The sequence below is a fragment of the Oncorhynchus mykiss genome, chromosome 13, assembly GCF_013265735.2.
Source record: "Oncorhynchus mykiss isolate Arlee chromosome 13, USDA_OmykA_1.1, whole genome shotgun sequence".
Taxonomy (NCBI): Eukaryota; Metazoa; Chordata; class Actinopteri; order Salmoniformes; family Salmonidae; genus Oncorhynchus; species Oncorhynchus mykiss.
In genome coordinates this window covers 4,536,706-4,563,265 of record NC_048577.1, presented here as the reverse complement: position 1 = coordinate 4,563,265, position 26,560 = coordinate 4,536,706, and the positions used below count along the sequence as shown (strand labels likewise).

Below are 26,560 nucleotides of genomic sequence, written 5' to 3'. Positions count from 1 at the left end.
ATCAAACAGAAAACATACAATACAATAAGACCTATCCAAATGTGCAGCTCTTGACAAAAATCAAACATGACAATTGAATTCACATAGTAACATTAATTTGGTCAATTAAAGTTTTTCGCCTGGCGTCAGTGACCCCAGGACTTCTGTGAGAACATCTCATCCTCGAGATTTGCACGGTGACAGTGTGACTCTCTCCTGTGAGATGCACATATACAGCCGTCCATCCGGACAGCGCCATATTGAGTGAACACACCAAGCTGGCGTCAGCAAGTCACATCATTATCACTGGCCTTCATCGTCGTTCACATTTGTTGACCCTATTTTCCACCACAATCTCTCAATGTCATGGGGCTTTAAAGTAAGGTTCAGACTTGAATATACAGAGCATTCGGAAAGTATTCAGACCCCTTGACATTTTCCACATTTTGATATGTCACAGCCTTATTCTAAAATGTATATATTTTTGAATTACTCTCATCAACCACACACAATACCCCATAATGACAAAGCAAAAACATTTTTGAAAATGCATTAAAATGTAAAAACGTAAATATCACATTTACATAAGTATTCAGACCCTTTACTCAGTACTTTGTTGAAACACCTTTGGCAGAGATTACAGCATCAAGTCTTCTTGGGTTTGAGACTACAAGGTTGACACACCTGTATTTGGGGAGTTTCTCCCATTCTTCTCTGCAGATCCTCTCATGCTGTGTCAGGTTGGATGGGAAGCGTCGCTGGACAGCTGTTTTCAGGTCTCTACAGAGATGTTCTATCGGGTTCAAGTCCAGGCTCTGGCTGGGCCACTCAATGACATTCTGAGACTTGTCACAAAACCACTCCTGAGGAGTGAGGAGTGAGGAGGAGTGAGGACTGAGGAGTGGCTTCCGTCTGGCCACTCTGCCATAAAGGCCTGACTGGTGGAGTGCTACAGAGATGGTTGTCCTTCTGGAAGGCTCTCCCATCTCCACAAAGGAACTCTGACCATCGGGTTCTTGGTCACCTCTCTGACCAAGGCCCTTATCCCCCCGATTGCTCAGTTTGGCCGGGCAGCCAGCTCTAGGAAGAGTCTTGGTGGATCAAAACTTCTTCCATTTAATAATGATGGAGGCCACTGTGTTCTTGGGGACCTTTAATGCTGCAGACATTTTTTGGTACCCTTCCCCAGATCTGTGCCTCGAAACAATCCTGTCTCGGAGCTCTACGGACAATTCCTTTGAACTCATTGCTTAGTCAAGTACTATTTGAGAAGGTCCAGTCCCACAAATTTCATAGGTGGCAATTATATACATTTTATAATAATTTATTTTGCAGTTTAAATGTTAATTTCCTGAAATCTACACATTTTTCCATGTCTTATGTGTGGCCGAAGCGTGACGAGAGTGTAACTGTGTTTCCATGGAGACCCAGGTGTTCCTCCAGGACAAAGGATTCTACTCTACCTGGCTCAGGGACACTGAAGAGCCCTCATTCCAAACCTCAAACCCTGAGTCGAGGGGCTCAGTGAATGTGGTCTGGAATGTGTGCAGGTGGGTCATTGTGCCAGAGTAGACCATGTAGAAGGACAGAGTGCCGGCCGGCCAGTCAAGAAACACTCCTACTCTGGGGAATGGAGGGGAGGAGGACAGGTCTCTCTGGGGTTGAGGAGGGTTGACGGGCAGAGCAGGTATATGTGTCACTTCCCTATTGTGGCAGGCAGTGTAACGATCTCCAGAGTACTCCAGACACCAGGACTTGTCATTGACTCTAAGCCCACAGGCAAAACTTCTTCCTTTTCTGCTGATGCTTTTATATGTTACCGATATCACAACCCTCCCACTGCACTCTACCTCCCAGTAACAGCGCCCAGTCAGACCCTCTCTACACAACACCTGGGTATAGTGATCAAATCTCTCTGGATGATCAGGATACGGCTGCTCCTCTTTAACCCTCTCCACCCTTCTGTTCCCCTCAGACAGAGAGAGGTTTCTGTGTGCTGTGTTTGGGTCCAGTGTGAGATCACAGGCATCTGCAGACAAGAGGAGAGGTTAGAGGAGAGGGAATGGGCTGGATCAGAACTTTGTGTTTGTGTGTGTGTATGTGTATGTGCCTGGCTGTGTGTGTTTGTGTGTGTGTATGTGTATGTGCCTGGCTGTGTGTGTTTGTGTGTGTGTATGTGTATGTGCCTGGCTGTGTGCGTTTGTGTGTGTGTATGTGTGTGTGCCTGGCTGTGTGTGTGTATGTGTGTGTGCCTGGCTGTCTGGCTGTGTGTGTTTGTGTGTGTCTATCTGTAGATGTATATATGTGCGTGCGTGCGCGGAACAGGACAGCGAAACAAACTGTTTGTATGACATCATGACCTGTATCTCTGTTAGTCATCCTCGTTCATGTGTGTGTGTGTGAGAAACCTACATTTTTTCATCAGCTGTGGTTTAACCCAGAACTCTTCATTATGGTCCACACTGTGGGAGAGACAGAGGAACAGACAGAGTGAGTGACACACAGACTGTATGAAGTGTAGTCTAGTCCAGCCTGTATGAAGTGTAGTCCAGCCTGTATGATGTGTAGTCTAGTCCAGCCTGTATGAAGTCTAGTCCAGCCTGTATGAAGTGTAGTCTAGTCCAGCCTGTATGAAGTCTAGTCCAGCCTGTATGAAGTCTAGTCCAGCCTGTATGAAGTCTAGTCTAGTCCAGCCTGTATGAAGTCTAGTCTAGTCCAGCCTGTATAAAGTCTAGTCTAGTCCAGCCTGTATGAAGTGTAGTCTAGTCCAGCCTGTATGAAGTGTAGTCTAGTCCAGCCTGTATGAAGTGTAGTCTAGTCCAGCCTGTATGAAGTGTAGTCTAGTCCAGCCTGTATGAAATCAGAACCTGACTGTTCTCAGACCAACAAGACAATCATTTACAACATCAGTTACAAAACTGTTTGGAATTCTGTTTCTGGTCAGGTTCAAATAGGATAGACTACAAAAATAAAAACAAGAGTTTTACAGTAACTGTACTAACTTGAGTTTCTCCAGTCTACAATGTGGATCCTCCAGTCTAGCAGAGAGCAGCTTCACTCCAGAGTCTCCTGGGTGATTGAAGCTCAGGTCCAGTTCTCTCAGATGGGAGGGGTTTGACCCCAGAGCTGAAGCCAGAGAAGCACAGCCTCCATGTGTGACATGACAGCCAGACAGCCTGCAGAGAGAAGCCACCATGTTTTTACATGCAAACTGCTGCCCCCTAGTGGTGAGGCCCTAAATCAAATAAATTGTTATTGGTCATATACACATGGTTAGAAGATGTTATTGTGAGTGTAGCGAAATGCTTCTGGAACGGTTGCCTAGTCAACTTACCCCTATACATACAGTATTACATTGTCATTGATTACTACATTGTTGGGTTTTGAGTTTGCAAGAAAGGCATTTCACTGTACTTGTTCATGTGACATTAAAACTTGAAACTTGATGTCTGCTTTTCTTTTCGGCGATGTGTGTTTACCAGGGCCCTACTAATAATCGACATAAGGGGCCACTTAGGGCCCCGTGGACAGAACTCAGTTGGGTCGTCAACTTGAGAGTAAGAACAGTAGAATACACAAGATGGAATTTCTAAACGTGGCTGTACATCAGCAGTTTTTCTCTTGTTATGTCAGTAAATGTCAATCATTCAATTAGCCCATGACAGCTAACATTTTTTAGATTGCTAGGTAAGTTAGTCTATCCAGCTATCTAAACCTTTAAAATATATTGATTTAACCTAAATAATTAATGTGATCAAAAATTAACATGTTGTATGACAGTAAACAAAGTAGGCCTCGAAATGTGAGAACAAACAATTTGTCACACCTCAGTATCTCTAGTTGACAGTGTGGATCCTTCAGTCCATCAGAGAGCTGCTTCACTCCTGAATCCTGCAGGTCATTGTGACTCAGGTCCAGTTCTCTCAAGGGTGAATTTGCTGATCTTAGTGCAACGGCCACTGTTTCACAAGTCTCATTTGTGAGTCTACAGCCAGCAAGTCTGTAAAATTGTGAAACAACAAAATAAACATTTCATCCTGAATAGAATGCCCTCTAGAACTGATGCCTGCTTTCCTTTTCAAAGATGTGCTTTAAAGTGCTGAGAATATTTACTGTATGGCTTTAGGCAACGTGAAAGAATGTAAATTTGTTATCTGTTCTTATTGCTGTTATTTTGTAACCTTTATTTAACTAGGCAAGTCAGTTAAGAACTAATTCTTATTTTCAATGACAGCCCAGGAACAGGCAGGTTAACTGCCATGTTCAGGGGCAGAATGACAGATTTTTACCTTGCCAACTCTGGGATTAGATCCAGCAACCTTCCGGTTACTAGTCTAACGCTCTAACCACTAGGCTACGCTGCCGCCCCATTCTTGAGTATAGCTGGTGTTGCCTAGTTTCTCCAACTTACTACTGTTGTGTTATTACTAAATATTTTCTGCAACAGCTAGTCAGTATTTCCAATTATCTGTTTGTTTTCCTTTGTTCTTGCTGTTCTACTGTGTGATACCATTCCCCATTCACTACTTAAATACAGTCACTCTGTAATAACCTGCCTTATTCATGTTTATTGTATTGATCCATGTTTCTAGTCTGTTTTAGATCATTCCCATCATGTCAATAAAGTCCTCTGTTTGGAACATTCTGGGAGGTTGCCTTGTCTCTCTAATAGGAGGTTGGTGTCAGTAGGCAGCAGAGCCACAGGCTTAATCTGGAAGTCCTACATCACAGTGATCAATCTTTTCACAGGTGCAAATATAACAGTGTGCAGGCATCTCTGGCATTCCTGAAGAGTACTAGAATACTGAACTTAGTTTCAAATGTGCAGTGTGGATTCCCCAGTCACGCAGAGAGCAGCTTCACTCCTGAATCCTGCAGGTCATTGTGACTCATGTCCAGCTCTCTCAGGGGAGAGGAGTTTGAGCTGAAGGCTGAGGCCAACGCTTCACAAGAACTCTCAGTGAAATAACATTTTGATTTAGAATAAAAAAAGTAATGACACTACAAAAAAAATGTAAAACTAGATTTGCAAAGTAACTGTACTAACTTGAGTTTCTCCAGTCTACAGTGTGGATCCTCCAGTCTAGCAGAGAGCAGCTTCACTCCAGAGTCTCCTGCGTGATTGGAGCTCAGGTCCAGTTCTCTCAGGTGGGAGGGGTTTGACCCCAGAGCTGAAGCCAGAGAAGCACAGCCTCCATGTGTGACATGACAGCCAGACAGCCTGCAGAGAGAAGCCACCATGTTTTTACATGCAAACTGCTGCCCCCTAGTGGCGAGGCCCTAAATCAAATAAATTGTTATTGGTCATATACACATGGTTAGAAGATGTTATTGTGAGTGTAGCGAAATGCTTCTGGAACGGTTGCCTAGTCAACTTACCCCTATACATACAGTATTACATTGTCATTGATTACTACATTGTTGGGTTTTGAGTTTGCAAGAAAGGCATTTCACTGTACTTGTTCATGTGACATTAAAACTTGAAACTTGATGTCTGCTTTTCTTTTCGGCGATGTGTGTTTACACCAGGGCCCTACTAATAATCGACATAAGGGGCCACTTAGGGCCCCGTGGACAGAACTCAGTTGGGTCGTCAACTTGAGAGTAAGAACAGTAGAATACACAAGATGGAATTTCTAAACGTGGCTGTACATCAGCAGTTTTTCTCTTGTTATGTCAGTAAATGTCAATCATTCAATTAGCCCATGACAGCTAACATTTTTTAGATTGCTAGGTAAGTTAGTCTATCCAGCTATCTAAACCTTTAAAATATATTGATTTAACCTAAATAATTAATGTGATCAAAAATTAACATGTTGTATGACAGTAAACAAAGTAGGCCTCGAAATGTGAGAACAAACAATTTGTCACACCTCAGTATCTCTAGTTGACAGTGTGGATCCTTCAGTCCATCAGAGAGCTGCTTCACTCCTGAATCCTGCAGGTCATTGTGACTCAGGTCCAGTTCTCTCAAGGGTGAATTTGCTGATCTTAGTGCAACGGCCACTGTTTCACAAGTCTCATTTGTGAGTCTACAGCCAGCAAGTCTGTAAAATTGTGAAACAACAAAATAAACATTTCATCCTGAATAGAGTAAAACATTCAAAATATTCTATTTCACAGTCACACCATTCAAAATAAATAAACCACCATGAAAAAACACTAACGTCAACAATAGAATTAATCTAACAAATAAATACGTACAGATCCATTTGAATCCCAAGGCTAAAGTCCAATGTCACATTCGATTATAATACTCACAAAGCCTTTCTGCAGCATGTCACAGCTGGGACCAGTCTCCTACGCTTCTCCCATGATGCTTTATATTTCTTCAGGTCAAACACATCTACTTCCTCCCCTGACTTTAGAAGCACAGAGGCCAATGCTGAGCAGTGATCTGGTGTGAGTTCAACTGAACTTTTCTTCATAGCCTTATGTGAGAGGTATGCTTGAATGTCTTTATTCAATGACCTGTCTCCCATTTCAATCAAACAGTGAAACAGGTTAATGCATCTTTCAGGAGAGATGTCCTGTGTTGCCATGTACTTGAGGTATTTCCTTATTTCCTCTACACTTTTGGAAGTTTCTTCAGCATCCTTCGACCTTGTCAATAGGCCTTCCAGAAGCTGTTGATTGGATTCCAATAAGAAGCCATGAAGGAAGCGGACGAAGAGGTCCAGATGTCCATTCTCACTTTTTGAAGCTTTATTCACCACTCTTTCTAGGAAAGTATGCACTTTAGGCTGACCTCTGAACTTGACATCGATGAAAGACTCCAGATCCTTCATTTCATTGCTTATGAAACAATGAAACACAAAAAGAGATGCAAAAAACTCCTGGATGGTTAGGTGGACAAAATAGTACACCAGTTCCCCGTAAAACACATCCTCTTTTTTAAAGATTTCTGTGAACATTGCAGAGTATAGAGATCCTTCCCGTTCCTCATCAGTGATGCCACAGTCTGCCAGGTCGTTTTCATTAAACATTTGAGACTCCCCCAGATGATTAAAGGCCAGGCGTCCGAGTTTTAAAATTAACAATCTGTTTTGTTTCAAGACCTTCTGAGGATTTGTGTGATTTGTCTGGCCCTTCAAGTCAGTCAAGGTGACTAAGAAGTGTGTGTACATGGCAGTCAGAGTTTTAGGGACTCCACGGCTGTTTTTGCTGAGCATCTTTCCAAGAATCATGGCAGCAATCCAACAGAAGATGGGGATTTGGCACATGAGGTGTAGACTCCTTGACATCTTTACATGTGAGATGATTCTTGTGGCCAGCTTCTCATCCCCGACTTTCTTCTTAAAGTACTCTTCTTTCTGTTCATCAGTGAAACCTCGTACTACTGTCACCTGGTCGATGTACTCCCAGGGGATCTGATTGGCTGCTGCTGGTCTGGAGGTTATCCAGAGGAGAGCTTCAGGAAGCAGCTTTCTCTTGATAATGTTTGTTAACAACACATTCACCATTTGTTCATCTGTTATTTTAAACAAAGTCTCGTTATTCTTGAAATCCAATTTAAATCTGCTTTCATCAAGACCATCAAAGATTATCATTACTTTATAGGTAGGACTATCAAGTTCTTTGAGACCAGGATGGAAGCTACTCAGAAGACTGTGAACACTGTGAGGTCTTCGGATCAAATTCAGCTCCCTGAAAGGAAGGACAAAGATGAAATGTATATGCTGATTGGCTTTTCCTTCTGCCCAGTCGAGGATGAACTTCTGCACAGAGAATGTTTTTCCAATGCCAGCGATGCCCTTCATCAGCACAGTTCTGATGGATCTCTTCTCTCCTTTCTCTTTTCCAAGTAAGGGTTTGAAGATGTCATTGCAGTTGATTTTGTCTGCTTTTAGCTGGGATGTATCCTCAAGTTGCGACACTTCATGTTCACTATTGAGCCTTTCACTCTCTCCAGTTATGATGTAGAGCTCTGTGAAGATCTTGTTGAAGACTTCTGAATCTCTTTCTTTTCCAATACCCTCAGAAACATGTTTATACTTCTCCCTCAGTTCTGCTTTGTGTTTCTGTATGGCTATTGAGACATAATCTGCTACATGCCTACAAGGAGAGAAATACAACATCAGTGACTGGTCCAGTATATACAGTATATGCTTATTAACATGTGTACTTTGTACCTTTCAAAGTAAGTGAACGGATGAGGACGTATAACCCTGAGCTGACAGGAGCGGATGTTTGACTGAACCAGAAGACATACATGAGTCTTAAAGGGATGTTGCGACATTTTGGCAACTATAAGCCCTTTTTTATTACCCAGAGTCAGATTAACTCATAGATAACTTTTCAGCGTCTCTTTGTGCAGTTTGAGGGAAGTTGGAGGTAGTTTCTGGACCCATTGTTTATAGATTTAGCATATTGACTGTCTATAGTAACAGCTAGCCAAAATGTCACACCTCCCTTTAAGACAGACTATGAAGGGGTCTGGCAGACACAGTGAGTTGACTGTAGAGAGAGAGACTTGGTATTTAAACAAGAATAAATCCTCTTCAAGGCTGTAAAAATACTTTTGGTAAGTGCCTTTAAGCAGGACTGCAAAGTTTGTTTGTGTGCATTCCTGTGTGTTGGCAGTTCGTTGATATCCAGGCTATTTGAATGGCAAATTCCAAAATGCGGAAAAGGTATTTCTGTCCATTATGTGGTGTGAACACATTTGAGACAATTAGTATGTTTGCTAAAGCCTAGCAACATTCTGCCTCACTGAATTTGAAGGGGGAGGGGGAAGGGGGAGCAACTATACAACGTTAATAAAAACATTCCAACAAAATCCAAGCACAGTGATGACACAAACAAAACATATTAATGCCAGGTGTAAGCTAGATACAACATGCCCAGATCTGATTCTAATCTGATCTTATGCTTTTGTTAGGTATAAAATGGAAATTACAGCTTTATTATTAAGTTTTAGGTATGAAAGGGGACACTGCAGTGAATGGCTAAAAGCAGCAGGGGGCTGTAATGTGTTAGTGATCACATTGTGGGTTGAGAAGAACAGTGGCTGTTGGAGCCGATACAACGTGTAGAATTGTCAAGAAATTAATGGAAAATTACGGACAATATTCTGGTCAGAGGCGATAGAATGGCTACCCACTGCTTTTAATTGTTCATCACTGAGGTGTGTCTGAACTTGCAGATACTGTAAGTCACTCTGTCTGGATGAGAGCGTCTGCTAAATGACACAAAATCATGCAATAATCCTGTGCTCTTTGAACATTTCTGATAGGAAATAAATAGCAAGTAAACATATGTTGTTTTCTTACCGTTTGACGGTTTGACGGTTTTGTTGGGCCTGTGGTAGGCACTCTGCATAAATAACAAAGAGAATGTTGCTTAGGATTCAAACATGTATACCAATCACTTAGATGTGTCATGTAAGCTATTCTAAAAACAAAACAAAGTAATTACATGTATTTTGCTCATGTGATCTCAAACAACTCTCTGTAAAACAAATGAATGTACTAATGACTTGCAGTTGGACAAAAAACATATAATAATATCACCCTATGGCCAACTTATAAGTTGGCACATTTTAACATAAAATAATTTCAAATTACAACACAAAATTGTAAGATTTGTATTCAACCCAATGACGGTATATATGCATGGACAAAGCCACCGATCACGTGACACCAATCATTCCTCAATGGCACATTTGAAGCCAAGGAAGTCGGGTTAAAATGTCATCTCATGGATACACAACATGCACAGTCAAAGATGTTGGATAAATGAAGATAGTTCGCTGAGGCCTTCTACCATTGAAAAACATAGTCAGTTCCGGTCTACTTAACTGGGTGGGTATCCCATAAACACCAATGCAATAGCAGCTGGGTCTGGTATACTTAGTTCATTGACTTTCATTTAACCAAAAAACAACCCCCCCCCCCCCCCCCCCCCCCCCAAAAAAAAACAGCGAGTGGGCTGTCTCGCTTCCTCTTCCGTCTCTGACGCAGTTTGAGCTACTCCAGGAAGTGACGTTACAGGCTAACCCAGTGCTGCCCCCTCTCATGGAGTATCTCAAATTGAAGGCCAACCGGGGTACTGCAGGCTGCCATTAGCAACTAAATTATGCTTATAACTTATTCTATGTGCTATTTTAAAATAACCGATTGAAGAAATACATCTGATGTATTAGAAGCAATTATTGTTACAATGATTGTCTTCAATTTATTTATTTACACAAAGATTGCCCAAGAAGATTGCTATTTCCCCATTCACCATGATGGGGGATCCTGTTTTCTGCAAACATTGCCTGCAGTACCATGGTCAGCCTTGAACTTCATGGCTTCAATGAAAAGGGGCAGTCGTCACCCCCTAATGTTGGCTACATTTAACTAGATTGGTATCCTACAAGCTGCATCTAGTCTGGGTTTTCTAAAGCTAACCAGCTTCAGTTAGCTTCACATTCCAGCTCAGGTTTCAACCGTACTGCAACTGTGGATGTTGCTCGTCCGGCTGTTCGCTGAACTCTAGCAGGCTTGTAATTACACGTGCATGTCTCATGTGGCTGGTCAAAAGCCTAACTCTTCATTGAGACAAAGTTGAAACCATCAATCATGGGCAAGTTATTGCCACATTCTAATTTGTGCCAAAATCAAAATGAAGGAAAAGTTATCTTGCAAATTCAGCAGGCTATTGTGTGAAATAGTCTTTTAGAAACACTGTCTTCATCTTCATCTTGTTTTATGTCTTTGGTGTCCTTATCAATGCACAATAAACTTTTCCCCCACTAGTATCAATAAAATACTGGATTCTTTGTTTCGTACTATGATCATGACCAGATCTGTCTCATTTTCCCATCATACTTATTGCTTTTCAGGTTTGTCCGAATGAGCAGCAAGTGATTGTACATCTCAGTCAAGAGTTGTGATCTCTCCACTCTCATCTTCACTCAACATTTGCTCAAGAAACCTGGCAGTAATGTATTAATGTGTGAGATGATTCTCCTGGCCCGGTTCTCATCCTCAACATTCTTCTTAAAGTATTCTTCTTTCTGTTTGTCATTGAACCCTCGTACTTCTGTCACCTTGTTGATGTACTCATGGGGGACCTGATTGGAGCTTCAGGGAGTAGATTCCCCTCAATGTGGTTTGTCATCAACCTGTCAACTGATGTCTCAGATCACTCAACTTCTTGTTCTGGTGAAAACCTAATGGCAGTCTGCTTTCATCCAAACCGTCAAAGATGAACATGACTTTGCAGGTATCATGTATCTTTGCCTCTTCTATCTCTGTAAGTTCAGGGTGGAAGTAACGCAAAAGTCCATGAAGACTGTACTGGTCATCTTGAATCAGATTCAGCTCTCAGAGAGAGAGCACAAATATGAAATTAATATCCTGATTGGCTTTACTCAGTCAAGTATGAACTTCTGCACAGAGAATGTTTTTCCAATGCCAGCGATGCCCTTCGTCAGCACAGTTCGGATGGGTCTCTCCTTTTCACTCTCTTCTCCAGATAAGGGTTTGAAGATTTTGGGTTTGCAGTTGATTGGAGTGTCTGTAGATGTTTTTGTCCTGCGTGTATATTCAATCTGCCGGATCTCATGTTCGTTATTAACCCCTTCACTCTGTCCTTGTGTGAGGTAGAGCTGTGCGTACCGGTAGATGCTGTTGAGGGGAGTTTGTTCCACTGCGGTGCCTTCAAACATAAATCCAAACCTCTTCTTCAGACTGGCTTTATGTTTCTCTTTAACTCTTTGTGTGTCGTCATCCACTGGAAAGAACAACACACTTTAAAACTTCAATAAGTAAAGTTACAAGAGAAAGTGTGTCTGAGGAAGTCCAGAAGCGTCATCAAAGACCCCACACCTACAGGCTCAGAAACAGTTTCTATCTACAAGCCTGCTGAACATTTGAACTGGACTGACCACCTGCACTGACTTTTCACAGATTAGCACACATGCACTCACTCCTCCACACACACATCACACTACACACACATCACAACTGCTTAATTATTATTGCTAAATACTGTGCACAATTGACAAAACACACGTACATATTGTACTATAAATTGTGCCTTCCTGTATTATAATATTATAGTTGTTATTAAATGTTTATTATAAACTGGGTGGTTTGGGTTCTGAATGCTGATTGGTTAAAAGCTGTGGTATATCAGACAATATAAACTGGGTGGTTCGAGCCCTGAATGCTAATTGGCTGACAGCCATGGTATATCAAACCGTATACCAAGGGTATAAGTAAACATGTATTTTTACTGCTCTAATTACATTGTTAACCAGTTTATAATAGCAATAAGGCACCTCGGGGTCTGTGGTATATGGACAATATATCACTGCTAAGGGCTGTATCCAGGCACTCCGTTTGCATCGTGCATAAGAACAGCCATTAGCTGTGGTATATTGGCCATATACCACACCCCCTCGTGCCTTATTGCTTAAACATACCACGGATATGACGCAAAAATACTTGTTTACTGTTCTATTAATGTTGGCAACCAGTTTATAATAGCAATAAGGCACATTGGGGGTCTGTGGTATATGGCCAATATATCACTGCTAAGGGCTGTATCCAGGCATTCCACATTGCTTTGTGCCTAAGAGCAGCCCTTAGACACGGTATATTGGCCATATACCACACCCCCTCGGGCCTTGTTGCTTAGATATACCCCACCCCCTCGGGCCTTGTTGCTTAGATATACCACACCCCCTCGGGCCTTGTTGCTTAGATATACCACACCCCCTCGGGCCTTGTTGCTTAGATATACCACACCCCCTCGGGCCTTGTTGCTTAGATATACCACACCCCCTTGGGCCTTGTTGCTTAGATATACCACACCCCCTCGGGCCTTGTTGCTTAGATATACCACACCCCCTCGGGCCTTGTTGCTTAGATATACCACACCCCCTCGGGCCTTGTTGCTTAGATATACCACACCCCCTCGGGCCTTGTTGCTTAGATATACCACACCCCCTCGGGCCTTGTTGCTTAGATATACCACACCCCCTCGGGCCTTGTTGCTTAGATATACCACACCCCCTCGGGCCTTGTTGCTTAGATATACCACACCCCCTCGGGCCTTGTTGCTTAGATATACCACACCCCCTCGGGCCTTGTTGCTTAGATATACCACACCCCCTCGGGCCTTGTTGCTTAGATATACCACACCCCCTCGGGCCTTGTTGCTTAGATATACCACACCCCCTCGGGCCTTGTTGCTTAGATATACCACACCCCCTCGGGCCTTGTTGCTTAGATATACCACACCCCCTCGGGCCTTGTTGCTTAGATATACCACACCCCCTCGGGCCTTGTTGCTTAGATATACCACACCCCCTCGGGCCTTGTTGCTTAGATATACCACACCCCCTCGGGCCTTGTTGCTTAGATATACCACACCCCCTCGGGCCTTGTTGCTTAGATATACCACACCCCCTCGGGCCTTGTTGCTTAGATATACCCCACCCCCTCGGGCCTTGTTGCTTAGATATACCACACCCCCTCGGGCCTTGTTGCTTAGATATACCACACCCCCTCGGGCCTTGTTGCTTAGATATACCACACCCCCTCGGGCCTTGTTGCTTAGATATACCACACCCCCTCGGGCCTTGTTGCTTAGATATACCACACCCCCTCGGGCCTTGTTGCTTAGATATACCACACCCCCTCGGGCCTTGTTGCTTAGATATACCACACCCCCTCGGGCCTTGTTGCTTAGATATACCACACCCCCTCGGGCCTTGTTGCTTAGATATACCCCACCCCCTCGGGCCTTGTTGCTTAGATATACCACACCCCCTCGGGCCTTGTTGCTTAGATATACCACACCCCCTCGGGCCTTGTTGCTTAGATATACCACACCCCCTCGGGCCTTGTTGCTTAGATATACCACACCCCCTCGGGCCTTGTTGCTTAGATATACCACACCCCCTCGGGCCTTGTTGCTTAGATATACCACACCCCCTCGGGCCTTGTTGCTTAGATATACCACACCCCCTCGGGCCTTGTTGCTTAGATATACCACACCCCCTCGGGCCTTGTTGCTTAGATATACCACACCCCCTCGGGCCTTGTTGCTTAGATATACCACACCCCCTCGGGCCTTGTTGCTTAGATATACCACACCCCCTCGGGCCTTGTTGCTTAGTTCTATTCCACTGAGCCGTTCACTTTATGTTGTTATCTTTTCATATTTCTTATTGTTGTCGTATACCATGTGTATCCTTTACATACGACTAATACAACTTTAAAGTTGTGTGTGTGTGTGTGTGTGTGTGTGTGTGTGTGTGTGTGTACAGTATACAGTGTGTGAGGTTAGCCTTATCAGACATACCGCTGCTCTGCCCAATGCACATAGTCTGTCCATAGCAATCCACCTCCATACAGACAGGCCCACCTGGAAGGAAAGAAGAATATATTCTACTGTAATTCCAACAGACTTCAGTCAGCGGTATCATATGTGGTTTAGAGGACACTGATGAGAGAGAGAGACAGAGAGAGAGAGAGAGAGTTAGAGAGCGAGAGAGACAGACCTACCTAGCTCCTGGATCAAATTATGTTCTTTCTCCTGGAGGATCCTGTAGAAGGTTGATTTGACTTTATCTGATTTTAATGTGATGTACAGCTCCCTCATCTGTTCCTGGCTGGTCCGGGCAGCACGGATGTTAGAGTACGCCTCACTATGGATCATACCCCACTTGAGCAGGTCATCTAATATGGGCATCACCGTGGTAACGTTCTGAATGAGCTCAGCCCTGTTATCATCCACAAATTTAGCATCTGGAGCATTATGCACACACACACACACACACACACACACACCGTACAAAAACATACATGTGTTACAAACAAATCCAGGTCAGAAACACATCAAAACATGATAAATATATAGGTAACTGAACAGTATTTATTTTACATACGAGACTCATTTAAGATAGAATATATAGAAATAGTAGAAAGATAAAGCTATATTCAGTAGGCTATGGTACAAAATAACCATTACTTTATAAGGAGACCATTTCTGGCCTTCAATCGGGGGTTTAGAGAGAGGGGTTATGGGAAACAGTTACTTTACAGTATAAGGAGAAAAATCTCCAGAATACCATCTCAGTTTAGACACACAGCTTTACCTCTTCTCTTCTCTGTCTCACTCAGATCAAGTGACTGGGTCGGTCTGAAAAATGACAAACATGGAAAAAAGCGTTTTGTGTTTGAGGCGAACAAAAATTTAGTTTTGGTACATGGTGTTCTATTTGTGAAAGAGTTGTTAGACTGTTCTGAATGTGTGCTGTGCTGGTAAAGAGTCTTAGAGAGGTCACACAGCATAACAGGAAATAATCATGTTAACAGGAATGATATGATCTAATGTATTAATATGTCTTACCTTTCTGTCACACTGCTTCGTGAGGCTTTTGGAAAGGGGCAGATGGATTGGGAAGATGTAGAGGGAAGTTGAGTGGAGGGCTGAAGAAAAGAGGGGTTGGGAGGGGGGAGAGTGGGCTTTAGGAGAGTGGGGTTGGGAGGGGGGAGAGTGGGGTTTAGGAGAGAAGGGTTGGGAGGGGGGAGAGTGGGGTTTAGGAGAGAGGGGTTGGGAGCGGGAGAGTGGGGTTTAGGAGAGAGGGGTTGGGAGGGGGAGAGTGGGGTTGGGAGGGGGAGAGTGGGGTTTAAAGAGTGGGGTTGGGGAGAGAGGGGTTGGTAGGGGGGAGAGTGGGGTTTAGGAGAGTGGGGTTGGGGAGAGAGGGGTTGGGAGGGGGGAGAGTGGGGTTTAGGAGAGTGGGGTTGGGGAGAGAGGGGTTGGGAGGGGGGAGAGTGGGGTTTAGGAGAGTGGGGTTGGGGAGAGAGGGGTTGGGGAGAGTGGGGTTGGGGAGAGTGGGGTTGGTAGGGGGGAGAGTGGGGTTTAGGAGAGTGGGGTTGGGGAGAGAGGGGTTGGGGAGAGAGGGGTTGGGAGGGGGGAGAGTGGGGTTTAGGAGAGTGGGGTTGGGGAGAGAGGGGTTGGGAGGGGGGAGAGTGGGGTTTAGGAGAGTGGGGTTGGGGAGAGAGGGGTTGGGGAGAGTGGGGTTGGGAGGGGGGAGAGTGGGGTTTAGGAGAGTGGGGTTGGGAGGGGGGAGAGTGGGGTTTAGGAGAGAGGGGTTGGGAGGGGGAGAGTGGGGTTGGGGAGAGAGGGGTTGGGAGGGGGGAGAGTGGGGTTTAGGAGAGAGGGTTGGGAGGGGGGAGAGTGGGGTTTAGGAGAGAGGGGTTGGGAGGGGGAGAGTGGGGTTTAGGAGAGAGGGGTTGGGAGGGGGGAGAGTGGGGTTTAGGAGAGAGGGGTTGGGAGGGGGAGAGTGGGGTTTAGGAGAGAGGGGGTGGGAGGGGGGAGAGTGGGGTTTAGGAGAGAAGGGTTGAGAGGGGGGAGAGTGGGGTTTAGGAGAGAGGGGTTGGGAGGGGGAGAGTGGGGTTTAGGAGAGAGGGGTTGGGAGGGGGAGAGTGGGGTTTAGGAGAGAGGGGTTGGGAGGGGGAGAGTGGGGTTTAGGAGAGAGGGGTTGGGAGGGGGAGAGTGGGGTTTAGGAGAGTGGGGTTTAGGAGAGTGGGGTTGGGGAGAGAGAGTGGGGTTTAGGAGAGTGGGGTTGGGGAGAGAGGGGTTGGGGAGAGAGGGGTTGGGAGGGGGAGAGTGGGGTTTAGGAGAGTGGGGTTGGGGAGAGAGGGGTTGGGAGGGGGGAGAGTGGGGTTTAGGAGAGTGGGGTTGGGGAGAGAGGGGTTGGGGAGAGTGGGGTTGGGGAGAGTGGGGTTGGGAGGGGGGAGAGTGGGGTTTAGGAGAGTGGGGTTGGGGAGAGAGGGGTTGGGAGGGGGGAGAGTGGGGTTTAGGAGAGAGGGGTTGGGAGGGGGAGAGTGGGGTTGGGGAGAGAGGGGTTGGGAGGGGGGAGAGTGGGGTTTAGGAGAGAGGGTTGGGAGGGGGGAGAGGGGTTGGGAGGGGGAGAGTGGGGTTTAGGAGAGAGGGGTTGGGAGGGGGAGAGTGGGGTTTAGGCTACAGTGTTTTCAACGTGCATATTTGACATATACAATTACATTGTGTATGTGTATTTATACAGTAACTATTATTCAACATGTCCTCACCTGGGATTCAAACTCACAACCTTTTGGTTCACGGCATTCCAATCGTCCTGCTATGCCACTATGTCTGTGTCAATGACTGACTTCATCTGTATTCTTAAACTTTGGACTTCAAAGTAAATCTCAGCTTTGTATAATACACTCAATAAAAACTATTATATTATCATAGTGATTCAGGAGTAACATTAAAACAGAACAATACGGCCCACCAACATTAGACAACTATACAGAAAACCAATATAACGTAAACATCTATCAACCTAAAGGCTGGTTGTTCAAATTTCATCATGGACAACTTTAGCATTTTAGCTAATTATTAACTTTGCAACTACTTAGCATGTTAGCTAACCCTTCCCCTAACCTTAACCCTTTAACCTAACTCTTAACTCAAACCTTAACCCCTAGCCTGGTTAACGTTAGCCAGCTAGCTAACGTTAGCAACAACAAATTAGAATTCACAACATATCCATTTTGGAAAATTCATAACATGTTGTGCATTTTGCAAATATTGTATGAATTGTATGATGGACCTCCACAAATGAATACAGTGCCTTGCGAAAGTATTCGGCCCCCTTGAACTTTGCGACCTTTTGCCACATTTCAGGCTTCAAACATAAAGATATAAAACTGTATTTTTTTGTGAAGAATCAACAAGTGGGACACAATCATGAAGTGGAATGACATTTATTGGATATTTCAAACTTTTTTAACAAATCAAAAACTGAAAAATTGGGCGTGCAAAATTATTCAGCCCCCTTAAGTTAATACTTTGTAGCGCCACCTTTTGCTGCGATTACAGCTGTAAGTCGCTTGGGGTATGTCTCTATCAGTTTTGCACATCGAGAGACTGAAATTTTTTCCCATTCCTCCTTGCAAAACAGCTCGAGCTCAGTGAGGTTGGATGGAGAGCATTTGTGAACAGCAGTTTTCAGTTATTTCCACAGATTCTCGATTGGATTCAGGTCTGGACTTTGACTTGGCCATTCTAACACCTGGATATGTTTATTTTTGAACCATTCCATTGTAGATTTTGCTTTATGTTTTGGATCATTGTCTTGTTGGAAGACAAATCTCCGTCCCAGTCTCAGGTCTTTTGCAGACTCCATCAGGTTTTCTTCCAGAATGGTCCTGTATTTGGCTCCATCCATCTTCCCATCAATTTTAACCATCTTCCCTGTCCCTGCTGAAGAAAAGCAGGCCCAAACCATGATGCTGCCACCACCATGTTTGACAGTGGGGATGGTGTGTTCAGCTGTGTTTCTTTTACGCCAAACATAACGTTTTGCATTGTTGCCAAAAAGTTCAATTTTGGTTTCATCTGACCAGAGCACCTTCTTCCACATGTTTGGTGTGTCTCCCAGGTGGCTTGTGGCAAACTTTAAACAACACTTTTTATGGATATCTTTAAGAAATTGCTTTCTTGACACTCTTCCATAAAGGCCAGATTTGTGCAATATATGATTGATTGTTGTCCTATGGACAGAGTCTCCCACCTCAGCTGTAGATCTCTGCAGTTCATCCAGAGTGATCATGGGCCTCTTGGCTGCATCTCTGATCAGTCTTCTCCTTGTATGAGCTGAAAGTTTAGAGGGACGGCCAGGTCTTGGTAGATTTGCAGTGGTATGATACTCCTTCCATTTCAATATTATCGCTTGCACAGTGCTCCTTGGGATGTTTAAAGCTTGGGAAATCTTTTTGTATCCAAATCCGGCTTTAAACTTCTTCACAACAGTATCTCGGACCTGCCTGGTGTGTTCCTTGTTCATCATGATGCTCTCTGCGCTTTTAACGGACCTCTGAGACTATCACAGTGCAGGTGCATTTATACGGAGACTTGATTACACACAGGTGGATTGTATTTATCATCATTAGTCATTTAGGTCAACATTGGATCATTCAGAGATCCTCACTGAACTTCTGGAGAGAGTTTGCTGCACTGAAAGTAAAGGGGCTGAATAATTTTGCACGCCCAATTTTTCAGTTTTTGATTTGTTAAAAAAGTTTGAAATATCCAATAAATGTCATTCCACTTCATGATTGTGTCCCACTTGTTGTTGATTCTTCACAAAAAAATACAGTTTTATATCTTTATGTTTGAAGCCTGAAATGTGGCAAAAGGTCGCAAAGTTCAAGGGGGCCGAATACTTTCGCAAGGCACTGTATGTAGTTTTATGTTATCACATGTTGCTTTTATGTTGTCACATGTTATCACATTAACTTCACATAGGATCACGTGATCACGTAAAATTCATGTGTTTTTTCCACAAGGGTTATTCCTACAGAGATTTAATGGAGTATCTTAAGGTGACTCACAAGTGAAGAGGTCTTTTTCCTTTCGGGTTTCCAGTCATCCTCATGTTCAGCTTTCCTTTTACACGCTGTCAGGTGTCTGGTCACTGATGGTTTCCATGTGTGGTCAAGAGCACGTTTGCATGTTTGGCAACGGAGAACCTCTTCACTCCATACTGTGTTAAGATACTCTGGTTGAATGTCATTGGCCAATTCTTTGCCCTCATCCTTAGCTTTCTTCTTTGCTAAATGACGGGCAGAAGCCAGATGTGCGTCTATTGATTTCTTCCTCATGTGGTCAAGTAGACAGTTGCAAGCTTTGCAAAATAATAGTCCATTTTTCTCCTTTGTATCAGGAAACTGTTCCTCCCTGGCTTTGGGCGATGCACGACTCCTGTGGCCAACTCTTGGTGTAGTGTTTTCATCTGGCATTTTGTCAATGTTTCTATAGCAGCATTCATAAACCAAGCTCTTTGTTTATTCACCTGTCCGGCGATACAGAGATGAGGGCTTGTTAATACAGTGGTTCTCAAACCTCTCCTCAGGGACCACCAGACGTTTCACCACTCTGTTGTAGCCCTGAACTAGATCACCTGAATCACCTAGTCAAGGGCTTGATGATTAGTTGATAAGTTGAATCACGTGAGCTAGTTCTGAAATAGATCAAATACTTGGAATGTCTGGGAGTCCCTGAGGAGGTTTGAAAACCACTGTGGATCAGGTGAGGATCTCACACACATGACAAGTCGTGCATTACATAGACTACGGTTTAAGATGTAAAGTCGTGCATTACATAGACTAGAGTTTCACATGTAAAGTCGTGCATTACATAGACTACAGTTTCACATGGAAAGTAGTGTATTACATAGACTACAGTTTCACATGGAAAGTTGTACATTACATAGACTACAGTTTCACATGGAAAGTCGTGCATTACATAGACTACAGTTTCACATGGAAAGTTGTGCATTACATAGAATACGGTTTCACGTGTAAAGTCGTGCATCACATAGACTACAGTTTCACATGGAAAGTTGTGCATTACATAGAATACGGTTTCACGTGTAAAGTCGTGCATTACATAGACTACAGTTTCACATGGAAAGTTGTGCATTACATAGACTACAGTTTCACATGGAAAGTTGTGCATTGCATAGACTACGGTTTCACGTGTAAAGTCGTGCATTGCAATACATATAAAGTCGTGCATCACATAGACTACAGTTTTACATGGGAAGTCGTGCATTACATAGACTACATTTTTCAAACCATGATAGGGAAGAAGATCCACATGTTATACAGAGAGAGAGAGAGAGAGAGAGAGAGAGAGAGGTGAAACACTGTACCTTGGACTGTTCTATGGTAAAACTGTGTAGCTTACCTTAACAGGTGTGTCCAAATATTGTCCAAACTGTGTGCACATACTGTAAAAAGAATATTGAATGTTTTAATTTAGCCTGTTCTACAGCAAACCAGCCTCAGTTTCTTTCATGAACATAACACTGCCTACATGTCCTCAGTTATTGGCAACATTATCACTTGCATATCTGTCCACTTAAGTCCCTATTTGTTACGGTGCGTGAATGAGGACCCAAAAGCGAATCAACTTAAACAGAGCTTCTTTAATTACCAAACATAGGTAGGCTCAGATGGACCGGCAGATTCCGACAGGACAGGACAAGGTTACAGCAAACATGACGACAGTCTGGTTCAGGCATGAATGACACAAACAAACAAGAATCCGACAAGGACAGGAGCAGAAACAGAGAGAGATATTGGGACCTAATCAGAGGGAAAAAAGGGAACAGGTGGGGAACGGGGTGAATGGGTAGTTAGAGGAGACAAGGGACAGCTGGGGGAAAGCGGGGGAGAAAAGGTAACCTAACACGACCAGCAGAGGGAGACAGGGTGAAGGGAAAGGACAGAGACAAGACAACATGACAGTACATGACAGTACCCCCCCACTCACCGAGCGCCTCCTGGCGCACTCGAGGAGGAAACCTGGCGGCAACGGAGGAAATCATCAATCAGCGCACGGTCCAGCACGTCCCGAGAGGGAACCCAACTCCTCTCCTCAGGACCGTACCCCTCCCAGTCAACTAGGTACTGATGACCACGGCCCCGAGGACGCATGTCCAAGATTTTACGGACCCTGTAGATAGGTGCGCCCTCGACAAGGATGGGGGGGGGGGGGGGGGAAGACGAGCGGGGGCGCGAAGAACGGGCTTAACACAGGAGACATGGAAGACCGGGTGGACGCGACGAAGATATCGCGGAAGAAGAAGTCGCACTGCGACAGGATTAATGACCTGAGAGATACGGAATGGACCAATGAACCGCGGGGTCAACTTGCGAGAAGCCGTCTTAAGGGGAAGGTTCTGAGTGGAGAGCCAAACTCTCTGACCGCGACAATATCTAGGGCTCTTAGTTCTACGCTTATTAGCAGCTCTCACAGTCTGCGCCCTATAACGGCAAAGTGCAGACCTGACCCTCTTCCAGGTGCGCTCGCAACGTTGGACAAAAGCCTGAGCGGAGGGGACGCTGGACTCGGCGAACTGAGATGAGAACAACGGAGGCTGGTACCCGAGGCTACTCTGAAAAGGAGATAGCCCGGTCGCAGACGAAGGAAGCGAGTTGTGGGCGTATTCTGCCCAGGGGAGCTGTTCTGACCAAGACGCAGGGTTGCGAAAAGAAAGACTGCGTAAGATGCGACCAATAGTCTGATTGGCCCGTTCTGCTTGACCGTTAGACTGGGGGTGAAAGCCGGAAGAGAGACTGACGGAAGCCCCAATCAAACGGCAAAACTCCCTCCAAAATTGAGACGTGAATTGCGGACCTCTGTCCGAAACGACGTCTGACGGAAGGCCATGAATTCTGAAAACATTCTCGATGATGATTTGTGCCGTCTCTTTAGCAGAAGGAAGCTTAGCAAGGGGAATGAAATGAGCCGCCTTAGAGAACCTATCGACAACCGTAAGAATAACAGTCTTCCCCGCTGACGAAGGCAGTCCGGTGACAAAATCTAAGGCGATGTGAGACCACGGTCGAGAGGGAATAGGAAGCGGCCTGAGACGGCCGGCAGGAGGAGAGTTACCGGACTTAGTCTGCGCGCAGACCGAACAAGCAGCCACGAAACGACGCGTGTCATGCTCCCGGGTGGGCCACCAGAAACGCTGGCGAATGGAAGCAAGCGTACCCCGAACGCCAGGGTGGCCGGCTAACTTGGCAGAGTGAGCCCACTGAAGAACGGCCAGACGAGTAGGAACGGGAACGAAAAGAAGGTTCCTAGGACAAGCGCGCGGCGACGGAGTTTGAGTGAGTGCTTGCTTTACCTGCCTCTCAATTCCCCAGACAGTCAACCCGACAACACGCCCCTCAGGGAGAATCCCCTCGGGGTCAGTGGAGGCTACTGAAGAACTGAAGAGACGAGACAAAGCATCAGGCTTGGTGTTCTTAGAGCCCGGACGATAAGAAATCACGAACTCGAAACGAGCGAAAAACAGCGCCCAACGCGCCTGACGCGCATTAAGTCGTTTGGCAGAACGGATGTACTCAAGGTTCCTATGGTCAGTCCAAACGACAAAAGGAACGGTCGCCCCCTCCAACCACTGTCGCCATTCGCCTAGGGCTAACCGGATGGCGAGCAGTTCGCGGTTACCCACATCATAGTTACGTTCCGACGGCGACAGGCGATGAGAAAAATACGCGCATGGGTGGACCTTGTCGTCAGAGAGGGAGCGCTGAGAAAGGATGGCTCCCACTCCCACCTCTGACGCGTCAACCTCGACAACGAACTGTCTAGAGACGTCAGGTGTAACAAGGATAGGAGCGGATGTAAAACGATTCTTGAGGAGATCAAAAGCTCCCTGGGCGGAAACGGACCACTTAAAGCACGTCTTGACAGAAGTAAGGGCTGTGAGAGGAGCTGCCACCTGACCGAAATTACGGATGAAACGACGATAGAAGTTCGCGAAGCCGAGAAAGCGCTGCAGCTCGACGCGTGACTTAGGGACGGGCCAATCAATGACAGCTTGGACCTTAGCGGGATCCATCTTAATGCCTTCAGCGGAAATAACAGAACCGAGAAATGTGACGGAGGAGGCATGAAAAGTGCACTTCTCAGCCTTCACAAAAAGACAATTCTCTAAAAGGCGCTGGAGGACACGTCGAACGTGCTGAACATGAATCTGGAGTGACGGTGAAAAAATCAGGATATCGTCAAGGTAAACGAAAACAAAGATGTTCAGCATGTCTCTCAGGACATCATTGACTAATGCCTGAAAGACAGCTGGAGCGTTAGCGAGGCCGAAAGGAAGAACCCGGTATTCAAAGTGCCCTAACGGAGTGTTAAACGCCGTCTTCCACTCGTCCCCCTCCCTGATGCGCACGAGATGGTAAGCGTTACGAAGGTCCAACTTAGTGAAAAACCTGGCTCCCTGCAGGATCTCGAAGGCTGAAGACATAAGAGGAAGCGGATAACGATTCTTCACTGTTATGTCATTCAGCCCTCGATAATCTATGCAGGGGCGCAGAGACCCGTCCTTCTTCTTGACAAAAAAAAACCCCGCTCCGGCGGGAGAGGAGGAGGGGACTATGGTACCGGCGTCAAGAGCTACAGACAAATAATCTTCGAGAGCCTTACGTTCGGGAGCCGACAGAGAGTATAGTCTACCCCGGGGGGGGGTGGTTCCCGGAAGGAGATCAATACTACAATCATACGACCGGTGTGGAGGAAGAGAGGTGGCCCTGGACCGACTGAACACCGTGCGCAGATCGTGATATTCCTCCGGCACCCCTGTCAAATCACCAGGCTCCTCCTGTGAAGAAGAGACAGAGGAAACAGGAGGGATAGCAGACATTAAACATTTCACATGACAAGAGACGTTCCAGGAGAGGATAGAATTACTAGACCAATTAATGGAAGGATTATGACAAACTAGCCAGGGATGGCCCAAAACAACAGGTGTAAAAGGTGAACGAAAAATTAAAAAAGAAATGGTTTCACTATGATTACCAGAAACAGTGAGGGTTAAAGGTAGCGTCTCACGCTGAATCCTGGGGAGAGGACTACCATCCAGGGCGAACAAGGCCGTGGGCTCCTTTAACTGTCTGAGAGGAATGTCATGTTCCCGAGCCCAGGTCTCGTCCATAAAACAGCCCTCCGCCCCAGAGTCTATTAAGGCACTGCAGGAAGCTGACGAACCGGTCCAGCGTAGATGGACCGACAAGGTAGTGCAGGATCTTGAAGGAGAGACAGGAGTAGTAGCGCTCACCAGTAGCCCTCCGCTTACTGACGAGCTCTGGCCTTTTACTGGACATGAAGTGACAAAATGACCAGCGGAACCGCAATAGAGACAGAGGCGGTTGGTGATTCTCCGTTCCCTCTCCTCAGTCGAGATGCGGATACCTCCCAGCTGCATGGGCTCAGCACCCGAGCCGGCAGAGGAAGATGGTAGTGATGCGGAGAGGGAGGCGACGGAGAGCGCGAGCTCCTTTCCACGAGCTCGGTGACGAAGATCAACCCGTCGCTCAATGCGAATAGCGAGTTCAATCAAGGAATCCACGCTGGAAGGAACCTCCCGGGAGAGAATCTCATCCTTTACCTCTGCGCGGAAACCCTCCAGAAGACGAGCGAGCAAGGCCGGCTCGTTCCAGCCACTGGAGACAGCAAGAGTGCGAAACTCAATAGAGTAGTCTGTTATGGATCGATTGCCTTGACATAGGGAAGACAGGGCCCTGGAAGCCTCCTCCCCAAAAACAGATCGATCAAAAACCCGTATCATCTCCTCCTTAAAGTCTTGATACTGGTTAGTACACTCAGCCCTTGCCTCCCAGATTGCCGTGCCCCACTCACGAGCCCGTCCAATAAGGAGAGATATGACGTAGGCGACACGAGCAGTGCTCCTGGAGTAAGTGTTGGGCTGGAGAGAAAACACAATATCACACTGGGTGAGGAACGAGCGGCATTCAGTGGGCTCCCCAGAGTAACACGGCGGGTTATTGATTCTGGGCTCCGGAGATTCGAAAGCCCTGGAAGTGGCCGGTGGATCGAGGCGGAGATGGTGAACCTGTTCTGTGAGGTTGGAGACTTGGGTGGCCAGGGTCTCAACGGCATGTCGAGCAGCAGACAATTCCTGCTTGTGTCTGCCTAGCATCGCTCCCTGGATCTCGACGGCTGAGTGGAGAGGATCCGAAGTCGCTGGGTCCATTCTTGGTCGGATTCTTCTGTTACGGTGCGTGAATGAGGACCCAAAAGCGAATCAACTTAAACAGAGCTTCTTTAATTACCAAACATAGGTAGGCTCAGATGGACCGGCAGATTCCGACAGGACAGGACAAGGTTACAGCAAACATGACGACAGTCTGGTTCAGGCATGAATGACACAAACAAACAAGAATCCGACAAGGACAGGAGCAGAAACAGAGAGAGATATTGGGACCTAATCAGAGGGAAAAAAGGGAACAGGTGGGGAACGGGGTGAATGGGTAGTTAGAGGAGACAAGGGACAGCTGGGGGAAAGCGGGGGAGAAAAGGTAACCTAACACGACCAGCAGAGGGAGACAGGGTGAAGGGAAAGGACAGAGACAAGACAACATGACAGTACATGACACTATTACCTTGTCACTGGGCGTGACATTGTGAATATTCTATAGGATAGTAAAAGCTAGTAAATGGAAGGCCTGGCTTCCTGGCACATCTGGTTGTGTGTTGGGAAAATAAATATTGTTGGGAAATCTTGCGAGGGATACCTGGCAAACGTTTGTTTAATGTGTGTCAATGGTGAATACATCAACATGTTTCCTAAACTAGTATAACAAATTATATACTTTGTGTTTGTACCTCTGTCTGTCTATCTGTGTGTGTGTGTGTGTGTGTGTGTGTGTGTGTGTGTTCCAGGTACCTCAGTGGTCATCATGGTTAGTCTGGTAGTGTTACTGCTGGTGATCAGCCTGATCATCGTCTACAGATGGAAATATAACAAGGTCACAGGTCAGAAACACACACACAGGGTTATAAAAAGTTCCCTTTTCTAAATCTTTCTGTTTTTATTTCAAACAAATTAATTTGCATAATAGTCATATCATCATTTGTCCCTGGTTGAGAAGCAGAACAACAAACAGTTGTACGCAAGTATAAACACCATGGGACCACGCAGCCGTCATACCGCTCAGGAAGGAGGCGTGTTCTGCAACTGCACATGGGGAAAAAGATCGTACTTTTTGGAGAAATGTTCTCT

At 45.7% G+C, this 26,560-nt stretch overlaps 1 protein-coding gene across 3 annotated transcripts; it reads right to left on the bottom strand.

The window, feature by feature from the left end:
* Positions 1-1,138: 1,138 nt before the first annotated feature.
* On the bottom strand, positions 1,139-26,286 carry LOC110487207 (NACHT, LRR and PYD domains-containing protein 12-like). 3 transcript variants are annotated; one of them, XM_036939911.1, is made up of 15 exons: positions 26,225-26,286; positions 20,704-20,746; positions 19,347-19,807; positions 15,331-15,446; positions 15,077-15,120; positions 14,484-14,726; positions 14,281-14,343; positions 9,252-9,294; positions 6,241-8,034; positions 5,853-6,026; positions 5,027-5,200; positions 3,806-3,979; positions 2,982-3,155; positions 2,392-2,441; positions 1,139-2,008 (listed from the first exon to the last, which is right to left on the bottom strand). In XM_036939911.1, the coding sequence occupies exons 3-15, from the start codon at positions 19,752-19,754 to the stop codon at positions 1,434-1,436; spliced, it is 4,032 nt and encodes a 1,343-aa protein (XP_036795806.1). In that variant the 5' UTR covers positions 19,755-19,807; positions 20,704-20,746; positions 26,225-26,286; the 3' UTR covers positions 1,139-1,433. The 3 variants fall into 3 exon arrangements, with proteins under 3 accessions (XP_036795806.1, XP_036795808.1, XP_036795809.1); XM_036939913.1 differs by having other exon boundaries at positions 15,331-15,410; XM_036939914.1 differs by lacking the exon at positions 5,027-5,200.
* Positions 26,287-26,560: the final 274 nt, after the last annotated feature.

What these genes read in the sequence shown, in the direction of transcription:
- LOC110487207 (XM_036939911.1), bottom strand. Translation starts at nt 19,754, where the DNA reads ATGCCAGATGAAAACACTACACCAAGAGTTGGCCACAGGAGTCGTGCA. An exon ending in GTGCATTGGGCAGAGCAGCG is followed by an intron (nt 9,295 to 14,280) that starts GTATGTCTGATA and finishes TTATTTATGCAG; the next exon opens with AGTGCCTACCACAGGCCCAA. An exon ending in ACCACAGCTGATGAAAAAAT is followed by an intron (nt 2,009 to 2,391) that starts GTAGGTTTCTCA and finishes TCTTGTCTGCAG; the next exon opens with ATGCCTGTGATCTCACACTG.